The sequence below is a fragment of the Botryllus schlosseri genome, chromosome 2 (assembly GCF_051294905.1).
Source record: "Botryllus schlosseri isolate E-star chromosome 2, Bs_hap1, whole genome shotgun sequence".
NCBI lineage: Eukaryota > Metazoa > Chordata > Ascidiacea > Stolidobranchia > Styelidae > Botryllus > Botryllus schlosseri.
This window is the reverse complement of record NC_137237.1, coordinates 29154855-29167323: the sequence shown is the minus strand read 5'-3', so window position 1 is coordinate 29167323 and position 12469 is coordinate 29154855. Positions and strand designations below refer to the sequence as shown.

General features: G+C 36.0%; 3 protein-coding genes and 1 long non-coding RNA gene across 4 annotated transcripts in view; 3 read left to right on the top strand and 1 right to left on the bottom strand.

Annotated features, from left to right (window-relative positions):
- The window catches only part of LOC145457805 (uncharacterized), a 569341-nt gene that overhangs the window by 457779 nt on the left and 99093 nt on the right, over positions 1-12469 (bottom strand). The window lies entirely within an intron of this gene.
- LOC145457667 (C-type mannose receptor 2-like) overlaps positions 1-12469 on the top strand; it is a 312234-nt gene that overhangs the window by 214097 nt on the left and 85668 nt on the right. The window lies entirely within an intron of this gene.
- On the top strand, positions 3812-6937 carry LOC145434383 (uncharacterized). The gene has a single exon (XM_080311742.1). It carries the CDS (start codon positions 3849-3851, stop codon positions 4896-4898), a length of 1050 nt encoding a protein of 349 aa, XP_080167868.1. The 5' UTR covers positions 3812-3848; the 3' UTR covers positions 4899-6937.
- Positions 7967-9538, top strand: LOC145459826 (baculoviral IAP repeat-containing protein 7-like). The gene has a single exon (XM_080338356.1). It carries the CDS (start codon positions 7967-7969, stop codon positions 9536-9538), a length of 1572 nt encoding a protein of 523 aa, XP_080194482.1.

The window sequence follows — 12469 nt, the reverse complement described above, 5'->3', positions numbered from 1 at the left end:
TAGTAATTTAACGAGGTTATACCAAATCAATTTAAAATTTTAAGTCACGAATGATGGTAACAATATTGGATAATACCCTTGGCTGAAAGAAATACTGTTATTTTAAGGTGTAAAAATAACAAGGTGTCATAAATTAAAGAATGTCTGCCTCAATAACTAAAGAACAATTATGGGAATTATCTATTGAAAATATTGAACTATGGTATGAGGAACTTCGAGGGGTGAAAAAGACAGAAAGATTACAACGATGGAATGATTTTTTCGAGGACATTAAGAATGGAACTAGACATTATGCGGAGGTCTTCTTCGAAGGAATGGGAGCCAGTAATGAAAAGGGTAAAGAATGGCCATGGCGAAATGACTATCGTAGAAAACACTTAAAAAATCGAAAGGTAGCAAAAATAAAACCATATTTGCTAAGGAAATCTGCCCCAAACAAACAGAATAGAAGTGAAGAAATAGAAGCCAGCTCCCCAACATCGACAAGTAGTCCCTTGTTGACGTCCTTACTGACGCCATCTTCAACAAGCCGAGACTTGCCGCATAATAGCAATGTTGCGTCGGATGAGACGTATGCATCTTTTGGCAGTATCATGTTTCGCCAACAACCACCTATCACTCAACTTCAACCTACAACATCATATCATGCTGATGGTTAAATAAATTCTCGCATATTGTTTAACTAACATAATCAGTGGAGTTATGAATGAAGTTGAGCTAATGGATTATTATCCGTTTCGCATTGATGTACAAAATGAACCAATATACTAAGTGTTGCATGAATAAAGAGGAAGCATTTTGTATTCTAGAATTATAAACATTGCACTACTTAAAGAAGGCAATGTGTTACGGGTTATTGTGTAATCCTAACACGGACCACAAGTTTGTCCACGAATGGGCAATGCAGTTGACTCTGACGCATAGGCAACAGTTGGTAATGGAAACCATTAAAACTGCGCCGGTTCGGGACCGATTGATGAGCCTCTTGTTTGGTACTTGTGAACGGGACAATCCAAGGGTACAATATTGGCAACAATGTATGTACACCAAAGAGGACTGGACAAAATTAAGGAAGCCTTTTCACCCGGTTGGGGACAGTGAATGCAAAAGCTGTTGGCTTACGAAGAATGTGAAACCGTATTTCATTAACACTTTGCAAGTTCTTGAACTTATAAAAGTGAGCCATGTCTATTTATTAGAATCTTGTAGTATGCGCAAAGGACTAGATCAAAACACCGAAAAAAAAAAGGAAATATAGTGCTTTATGTATTATATCCAGAAGCGATAATAACCGCCATAGCTCTCCTGTTGCAACAATATCGAGGGGCAAAAAACGTGCAGACATTTTGTTTTACGAGATGTCGGATGGACGCAGAATTTGAGTTCCTATTTGGTGGTAATCCTGAACAATGGAGGTTTACATACGGGTCCACAAGCACATTCGGTTATGTGGGTGGCGTTTTTGTCCTACCGATTGACCAATTGTCGGAATCAGCTCTTGAAAATTCCCTGAAAAAAGAGGGAAAGGACAAACGAATAGTAAAAAATTCCAATTTGGAAACTACATTAGTGTTAGACATTGAGCCTTCAACTAGTCAAGACAGTAGGCTCCCGAAGAGACTAGAGGCTCCGACCCGAATGGTAGCTTTACGGAGACCCAGTGTAGACGGAACCCATGCTGTTTCTGGTGTTAATATGAGCTGACTCTAAAAAGAGCCAAAACTTGACGACTAATAATTTGAACTAAGGATTGTCTTTAAAAATATGGTGTAGATATAATATGAAGGTTGTATAATAGGTAGAATCAGACTTTTAGGGATAGCCTTTAAGACAAGCTGCGATAACTAAATTACTAGGAGTGACTGGTAATGGTTTACGACAAATTTACAAATTCGGCATCATTACCAAAAGTCAAACTAAACGGAAAAAGTATAGAAGCCGGGTATAGCGAAGCTAGAGATTAGCAAAAGTGGAGACTATATACCTGTATTTTACTATCTATATATATACTCAGATGATAATACAGTTTATATTTTTATTAAAAGATTCCGATACATTGATCAATCGCTGGGATAATTCCCACTATCACCTCCCCTAGAATAACAACCCGGGGACTATGAGAACTTGAGTACTTGAATGCAAGACCGACCTATCTTTATTGCAAAATTTTTTTAAATTCGAGAAGAACTTGTTATTGTAAATTATGAAGAACTGTACGGTGTTTGTTTCCTGTAAGATTGAATGTTATGTACGTATTTTCGGCTGCAATTTTCGTGTTGAAATTAAGTCTGTAACGGCCCTAGACCACCCAATCTATCACATATCACCTCGTGTTCATTTTAAATGTTATGATAATCGAATTATGTTTTATAAAGGCTGACGTAAGCCTAAATTTTCCGTTTTGCCCACAATTTTCGCTCTGCCAAGACCTCTTTGTATGAGCCTCACACCTATTTGATGCTATTTTGACTAATGCTGCTATTACATTTTTTCTGATTATGTAAATTCGTTATTGTACTGTACATAAGATGCGTAAAAATTTGCCTAGCCTCTAGTCTTTTACCCAATACTTGATTATGTAATAGCTATGTAAAGAAATATTTTGCAAATTGCTCACATTCCTGTCTCATGGCACCCTTCCTCTGTTGGTCTCTATGAGACGAAGTTGTGTAATACTTGTATAAATGAACCTTGAATTAATTAGTTTCGCCATTCAGAGAAACTCGTGTCAAAACATTTCTTATGGAAGGGAAGGCAGGGATGATGAGTAATATTACCTTTTAATAAGGTTTCAACTGATATGTTGTATAACTTTCCCCACTAAAAAAATCTTCAAAATAATAAAATATCGAAATATGTTTATAAATTATAAAAAAATGATGAAAATAGCCGCCCAAACCAAAAGAGAAAAGCCATATATAGCCAATAAAATCCTTATAAAAATTGATATAGACGAAAAAAAGTAGACAAAATTAAAAAATAATAAAATCCCTTGTGGGGGGGAGAGATTTATTGCCCAATAAGTACGAATTGATAGATGTTTTAATGAGTATGAAGTATACGTTAGAAGCTATAAATGAGAGTTGAAGATACTGTATGCATCTTGGAAATTGCCATGCTATGAAAATGATAAATTGCATGCATCTAATATTGTCTAAAAAAGTAAATATTTTGATGTAGAAAGAAAAACAGAATGTTAGAGTTTGATTATATTGAAGGTCGAAACGACCTACCGAATTGGTTGCTTTTATATGACGTATATGATGAATTGGATCTATTAGATCTGAAAGAATATGACAGCGAGGATGATAGATTCCAGTTAAAAGAAAGAGTATGGGAATTACTTACGGACCGAGTTGATTGGGTTAAACAAACAGACAATGGCCTAGAAGAGGCAGCCCTAGATGAGGAAATAACCCCAGAAATTTTTGATATGTTCAATTGTGTGGTGGAAGAGATATTTGAAATAAGAGCGAAAGAATACATCTCTTTTGGAAGAAGAGTCATGTTGTATGAATTGATTAGAGGACTTGTGATGAAACTTACAAACACTAATATAACAAAGGATGTGTACCAGGAGAGAGAATATTGTAAAGATCCGCCACATATGGAACAATGGAATTGTCAAAATAATTTGGGAATAAAAGGCTATTCAAGTTCAATACATTGGCGAACAAGAAGGATAAGGCGTATAGAAATATATCCTTACCCCTACGAAGGGGAAAGTGTGAACATTGACTCTATAATACCGGAACAATCATGAGTAATGACAACGAATGTAAAGATTTTTGACTTACAAAGGACACTTTTTCCGAAGGTATAGAGTAACAAAGTGGGTTATCTAATTCATGAGGAAAATGAACCGAGTGGAACTACTAGTATTATGGCTAGGTATGGGTAATGCTATTTATCGGGAAACAATAGAACAAAAGAAATGTACAACCAATGAAAGACGAACCATGTTATACCCGGAATGCATGCAAGGAAGCAATTTGGTACTTTGGTGTGACCATTCGAGTTATACAAGAATTCCGGATCCTGATAAGATATACCTGGCAAAATCTTGTCCGAACACAGTGAAGATATTCATCAACGACAGCTGTCTACGGGAAATAACCAAAGAACAATTGGAAAAATATAAAGACGTAGAGGTGTTGCATTGTGGTTGGAATAAAATCCAAACAATACCAGGAGGCGCCTTCTGCAAAAATGAAAAGCTCAGGGAGATAAACTTGATGCGAAACTACATCACACGAATTGAAAAGGAAAGCTTTTCAGGCTTACACCAACTAGAAAGTTTGTACTTAAGTAGTAATTTGCTGGCAGAAATAGAAGGACCAATATTTGCAAGCATGGAAAACCTAAGAAGACTATATTTGGATAATAATGTCATAAAGAGACTAAAGAACGGAACATTCATTCATTTGCGTCGTTTAAGAATACTGGATTTATCAAGAAACGCAATAAACGTTATAGAAGATGGGGCGTTCAAAGGACTGAGGAAACTGGAAACTTTACATTTGGATGAAAATAGACTGGTTGAATTTGATATGACAATACTTGAATCTTTATGTAATTTAGAGAGATTAACGTTGTACTATAATAACTTGCAATATTTTTCTCTGTCCTCCAATATCTCATTCAAATATCTACATACTATTGATCTTAGTTATAATCACGTTCAATTTCTTAGTAATTCTTTATGGAGAAAATTGCCTGAATTGGAGGTTTTAAAATGGAATGGATATAATAATGGAACGTCTACCAAAAGACCCTATGTCCGTAAACAATCAAGATTATATTATGATGAAATGAAAAGTCTTTCTAATCATGTGACTATACATTCAAAATGTACATTGGCCGTTGGTGTTTGGCTAGTTACTATTAAACTAATGTAAAAATGTTGCAGTATATAGATTGAAATTCGGTGTAGTATTGTAATATGGCAATATGTAAATGACCTTATATATTTTGTATAAAGGATTTACTAGAAAAGTATTAAAATGTGTTTGGGATTGCGTTGTGACGATCCGGAAATACAACATTCGACATGGATACCCCAAAAAGAAACACTAATAGATAAAGGATTAAAGTCGCTGAAGTTTCTGTTGACAACATATACATTAACGGATCACTTATGTGATATAATGTACGACGAGTTAAATCCACGACTACAATATTGGAAACAAAAGTATGGTCTTACTACATGTAACAATCATTGGCCTGGGAAACATCTGGTTGAAGATGAGTGGGAAGAAATTTATACAGGAAGCATTTACCATGAAAAACCTATACAAATGGCTTTTGCAGAAATCTGCATAAACTGGGTAACAATTCTGAAAAGAGTAAATCCGGAAATGAGGGAATTTCTAAAAAAAGGAGATTCTGAAAGAGATCTCATAATGTGGATAATCTTTCCGGAAGTTCAAATCTACGCATGGGCAAAGACGCATGAAATAACTATAAAAGAAGCTGACTGTAGGTTTATGGCCTTGAAAGTACCTGCTTGAAACTTGATATGTCAACATTTGTATATACAGAGATTACTTATGTTAAGAGAATATTACAAGAAGTAATTGAGTTAGAAAAAGAAATGAAGATTAAGAAAACCAAAAAAAGAGGAAATTTGTTCAATCTCGCTCGATGTGGAATATTATCAAGTGACCGAAAATGTATAAAATTTCTTCGATCACGTCAACTCCTTGCTCTAAAAGCTACATGTCTGAAATGTGGACAACAAATGATTGAAGAAAAATATAAAAGAACTATGGATGGATATAGATGGAGGTGTCCTGTCCCAAAGTGCAAGACTACTATGTCTATAAGGAAAAGATCGCTGTTTCAAGGAAGCAAAATAAGACTTACCAAACTTGTAATGATGATTTATCTTTGGACCATAGATGTATCCCAACGACAGATAGCTTTTGAAGCGCATGTCAGCAAAAGAACAATGGTAAACTGGACGAAGAAACTTCGGAAAATATGCTCTGGTGAAATGGAGAGAAGAGGTACCAGAATAGGGGGAATATCACAAGGAAGATCACATATATGCCAAATTGATGAGACGTTTGTGGCCAAAAGGAAATTTAACCGTGGAAGGACAATACGTCAACGCTGGGTTTTGGCCGGAATTGATATGGAAACGCGAGAAATGTTTGCAGAATTGGTACCTGAAGAAGGGCGAAAAACCTTGGTATTATCAGGAATAATTATGAAGCACGTAAAAGAGGGATCCACCATATGGACTGATTCGTTTGCCAGTTATCGCAAGCTGGAAAGCCTGGGGATGAATTATAGACATTCCATAGTTAACCATCATCGCAGATGGGTCAGTGAAAATGGGGTAAATACGCAACTGATCGAGGTGTCTTGGAATTTTTTCAAGGCTGCCATCAGAAGATTAAATGGTGTATCAAGATCACTTATTCCTCAATATTTACAGGAGTGGCTTTGAAAAAGAAGAGTGGCCTTGGAGGAAAGGTTTCAACGATTTTTGGAGATAATTGCCCTTGATCCTAACTTTCGGACATTGGAACATTAAAAACAATGTTTGTCACTATGAGTAATATCATCCGACATGAGAGTTTTGAATCTTCAGGGAAACAATAGAGGCATGTATTATAATCTACATGCTTAGAAAATCTATGAAATGTTTCTATTAAGGTACATATATGAGTCGAAATAATAATAATCGCATTATATTATTGTTGTATCATAGTGAGGGAATGTATTGCATATATGTCATATGATGTATCTAATACCGGAATTTAACGCATTGAAGTCTTGAATTGAAATCCTTTTATTGTTATTGCATATTATTGTTAAATTCACAGGGATGAAATGTATCTATCTGAAGTACAAGATCATAATACTGCGATTTTTTGTGAATTGATGAATCAATTAGATAAAGTTGAAGTACCAAAAAACAATGACAGTCTAAAATCGCTGATGGAAGCAGTAAAAACCTTTTTCGAACAAGAGCATAATTGGTACAAAAGACAACTACCAAGTAGCGGCGGAAAATCCCATGGTGGGACGTCGGAGGATGAAACGTCTAATAATACGGACTCTGACGACTCTCAAGACTCTGCCATTGTGAAAAATTCATCACGACGACGACGACTCATAGTATGGAATAAACAGACAATACGACCCGATGAAAATTCATGGATTATAATAACGGAAACCTTGATGGGAGTGGTCCGAAGAATACCTCCGCTATGTATGAGGCGGGTAATATATGAAGTGATGCGAGGAGTAGTAATGGGCTATACAAGGTTGTTGATATGTGCAAATAGTCTTGCTTATGTTACAGACGCAAATTGCAAATGGATTTGGCATAGCCAAACCAATCTAGGAGTAAAAGGTTATATGTTATTGGATTCTGATACCTCTGTTATGGATGCATATATATATATACATTCGAAGAAAGTAGATAAGAAAGCCCAGTCTATGAATCAATATCTGGAGAACTCCTATATTCTTGGTTGAAATCTCCATTAATTGTTATCATGTATTAACGATCAAACGATAAATAAACGCCTAATCTATGGAATTAATTGAATCAATGTTAATTGTGAAATTTATAAAATCCGTTATCAATGGGATAAATTTAAGATTGTATAAAATTGAAATTTGATCTATTAAAAATATTGGTAAGAATAGGTTTTTGTTGCATGAAATTTTAATGATCTTTGTTTTAATTTAAGAACATATTTCTTATCAAATAATATTAGAATATTGGAAGAATATGATTGAATTTAAACCTTTTGGTCCGTATTGTTGAATGCCTGTTCTGTCAAGGGCAATTACACCGAGAAAAGAACAATTTGAAACTATGGGTATTCTGATGAAAAGAGATCGTGATCCTCCTGGACATAGCTGCAGTTATATTCCACCTGGAAAACACTGGGTTGAATATTACAGACTTGCAACGTTCAAACATTTTCCAAAAGAAATTCCAGTGATGCCGAGTCATCTAGCCGCTGCTGGTTTCTATTGGACCGGATTTCAAGACAGAGTGAGATGTTGCTGCTGTGGCATATCTGTGGAAAAATGGGACATTGGAGATGATGTTTTTGAGGATAAGTGGCATAAGTCTACTTGTGACATGGTTTCAGGACAAAATGGTTTCAACTTACCTATTTCAAATTGCTCTAGGAGGCTCCTTTTTGACCAAATCAGGTGCCACCTTAACCTCCCTACGAGAAGCCAACAAACTAGTAGGAATGTGCAAAGAACAACTATCAAAAAGGAAGAGGGTCCATTGCCGCAAACCGTATTTGCAAACATCCGTGATCAAGAACATGAGACTCTACTACGAACTGCAAATCTGAGAAGTGAACTCGAAAGGAGGCAAACTTTCGATAAATGGCCTTCTTATCCTACTCCATACTTGGTAGGGGAGTTGGCAAAACAGGGATTTTTCTACCTAGGGAATCTTGATAGAACACAATGTTTTTCGTGTTCAGGAGTATTGAGAAATTGGGCGCCTACTGATAATGTCTTGGAGCAACATCAAAGACATTTTACAAAATGCAAAATGGCAAATAACGAGTATGCGGGAAACATACCTTTGACAGACTCCGGGAGAAATCAGGCGAATAACGAACTCAGAATAAAAATTGAAAGGTTAACCGCTAATATGGGAGAACCGCCAGATCCATCGCCAGAAGAACAACTCCAGTTGGTGGAAAGATTCCCTTGTCTTTACCCGATGAATTTGCATATGATATCGTTACAACAAAGAATATCTTCATTTAATGATAAATGGCCTAGGCAAAGGATCCTCGCAACAGCGGAACAGTTGGCTAACGCCGGTCTGTACTATCTCGGGGATTCGGACAGAACGAAATGCTTTTATTGCAATGGAGGATTACAAAACTGGGACTACAATGATGAGCCGTGGACAGAGCATGCAAAGTGGTTTCCTGGTTGTGAATATGTTTTGCAAATGAAAGGTATTGACTTCGTATTACGACTAAGAGATGAACATCCAAATCTCAATCGACCGTCGCTAAGGGATGCAATATGTCTCGATGTATCACGAGAGGAGATACGTCGGAACCATAGTCGACCAAGGTTATCTGGACAATACATAAACAGGATGCAATTGGAAGACATGGGATTCACGAGAGATCAAATAGAAGGAACTATAAATAGACAGATTAATGATCATTTCTCTACTGGTGACATAATCCAAAATTTACTGGAGACAGTGGATACAATTTCCACCAGTCCAATAAAAACAACACAACAACAAGTCACTAGTATATCAGAAAATAACCATGAAGTGAACACCGAAAAAGAAACGAACGAAGCAGCTGTTGTCGAAGCAATGTCGGTGGGTGAGATCGCGCAAAGTTTGAAAGAAATACAAGATGCTGTGCTTTGCAAAAATTGCAAGAGAAACAAAAGTGAAATTACTTTCATACCTTGTGGACATTTATGTAGTTGTGAAAGATGTGCAACAAATTCTGAAAGATGCAACATTTGTGGTGAAACAATACTGGGAAAGATAAAGGTGTATAGAGCTTGATGGAGCAGGCAGGACTATTATTTTGTGGCATGAATGCTCTTGATGCATACGAATAATGCATGATGTTACTAGTTATCTTTGTGCATATGAATCAATTATTCGAAAAATTGAACATATGATTTTAATGTGCTTTATTCTGTATTAAGATGACTAGTGTATTAGAGAATTGGGAAATTACGCTAGCCAAGCAACAAATTAATGAATACTATGATGAATTCGAACAGGAATACCATCATCAAAATTTTGAAATATGGAAAAATACCCCAAAATAAAAATTCAAACAATAATAAAGAAATACCTTCATCATTGTTTTGCAAATGTGACCGAAAAGCTTTTTGATAAGCTTTATAACGCCCAGAGATATTGCTCGCGTTTTTGTTACAAAAGATTTTGATCTGGCTAAATATACATGGTTTGAACTTGTCCTAAAACTACACCCGGCTCATGAATATCTACCAGAAGGATTTCTGGATGAAAGATTACCACAAATGGACTTGCAAGATTCTACAACATTACTACTAAATGCTCGAGAATTTGAAACTGTTGCTATTCCAATTTTAGAAGACGCTTTTTCCAAAATCGTTATACTGCACGATTAAGAGGAATGTCTCGAAAAACCATAAGTAAACAGGAATTATTGCAAATGGGACATGAATCTGCATTGTGCGACTTGAAATATTATTTTGACATGTTCTGTAAATACTATGAAGAAGATGTGGAAATTTCCGACAGATGGCAAAGATGGGCTATGACAAGACCCAATGACATTGTCAAAATGCTGACGCTGTATGTTGACAAAGTCTACGGGAGTGCTTTATCTCCGCAAGGCAAGGCTCTGGGATATCATGCTGCTATTAAGGAACATAATCGGATTGCAATTATTACACTGGGAGACTATAAGGAAGCCAAATTTCTTTGGTACCAACATATTGTTCGTATGCATCCCATGAAGGAAAACTTTTCGGAACAATGGATAAAAGAATGTTTGAAAGATGATTAACTAAAATTATATATGTATTGTCTCAAATTTTCCACTACATTAATTAGTCACATAGAATATTTCGTGATTTCAAAAACCATGTACAATGTCTACTACAACGACTAGAGTTAAAACCCTAATTTATGTAAATATGTTGGCTTGCTGATTAGGACTTGATGAATGTTTAATGATGTTTGGGTTTTTTGTGTAAGGAATTTTAAGACATTAGGAATTTATTTGACCTTAATTGTGACATGTTGGAAGTCAATTATGAAAAGTATGAGTATGTGCCCAAAGACCCGCAGAAAAAAGAATTGGATCGAAAAAAGTTCAGACCGTGTCCATACCCTACGATACCTGACAGCAGAGTTACTTGGCTAAGAATGGGAATCGTACATGAACGAATAAAAGAAAGGATCGAGAACTTTCCGACTATGACAGCCAATGACATGGAATACGTATTGAAGGATTTTCTTGTTTGGTTATACCGGGACTATGAGGTGGTGGAACAATTGGAATGCGCCAGAAAGGTACTGGAGCGCATTGTGGAAGAAAACTTTGGAGAAAGTCCTGCATACTATTTGTATGTATTTCTACGATATGTTTTGGCTATAGCTAATGTTGACGAAGATTGGAACATTACTAGCAGAACTATTGCCGGATTTTCACGAAATATGTATGCTATGGATAAACGACTAAATTGGTAATGTTTCCTTTTCTTCTTATGTGTGTCAAGTCTTATCAAATAGTATAAAATCTACACCGAATGGCAAAGCATAGATTACATTTTGAAAGGCGAAAAATTGCTCAAGAAATTCAAACGAACCCTTTAATTTTACAAGCGGGGCCATTGGACGAATCGGATATCTATGTTTGGCAAGCACTTTTGCGCGGACCATCAAAAACACCATATGAAAAAGGAACATTCCTTCTGAAAGTTGAATTTCCAACGGAATATCCATTCAAGCCTCCGAAGATTAAATTCGAGACCAGGATTTTTCATCCAAATATAAGCCGTAAGGGTACCATATGCATTGACATTCTTGCAGAGGAATGGTCGCCTGCTTTAACGTTGGGGAAAGTATTGGTTTCAATTTCATCATTATTGGCTTCCCCGAACCCAGAAGATCCCATGGATGTTGAAAGCGCCAGACTGTATCAAGATGACTATGATTGTTATCAAAGAACGGCACGAAACTGGACTGATATGTATGCCAAGTAATTTACTAGGTATCTGGTATGTTTATCACAATTAATGAATATTCTGAAAGTGTGGATATACTTATATGTGTTAAAAATGTTAGTAAGGAAAGTTTCCGGTCCAATAATCAATGTAAAATTCTCTATATTGAGAAAATATGGGGGATAAAATTGTTAGAGTAAAACATGAACTTGACGTTTTCTTCGATTCCTTTGAAAAGAAATATGAACACAGAGATTTCAGCAGATGGGCTGCAACAACACGGGATGAACTGGAGACATTTATGACACCTTACTTGAGGATTTGCAACCTGAGAATATCTGATAAACTGTTTGATGCGCTTTACAAAAAGCATCTAGCCATTTCCCGTATGATACTGTTTGAAAATTACGAACATGCAAAGTTTTGTTGGTTTGTCTTCTGTGTGGGATTACATCCTGCTTCGGATGTTATACCTGAAGGATGGGTACTAGAAAGAATGCCTAGTTCGGATAGAACTGGATTTCGTATTTACACCACGGATAAACTCTTTAATGATACTTTTCCCTCTGATGTGAGAGCTGCTATACTTATACATAAAATGAAATGTAATGGCTGTGATAATTATGAACAATGAATGCATGGATTGTATATTGTATTTTTTGCTAGGTTAAGTGTCTATTAATCATGTATGACGTGTATGCCAACTTAATTGAGTTTTACATTGAGTTACCTCATGTGGTGATGTGGATGTCACCAAACTAGTTGGATC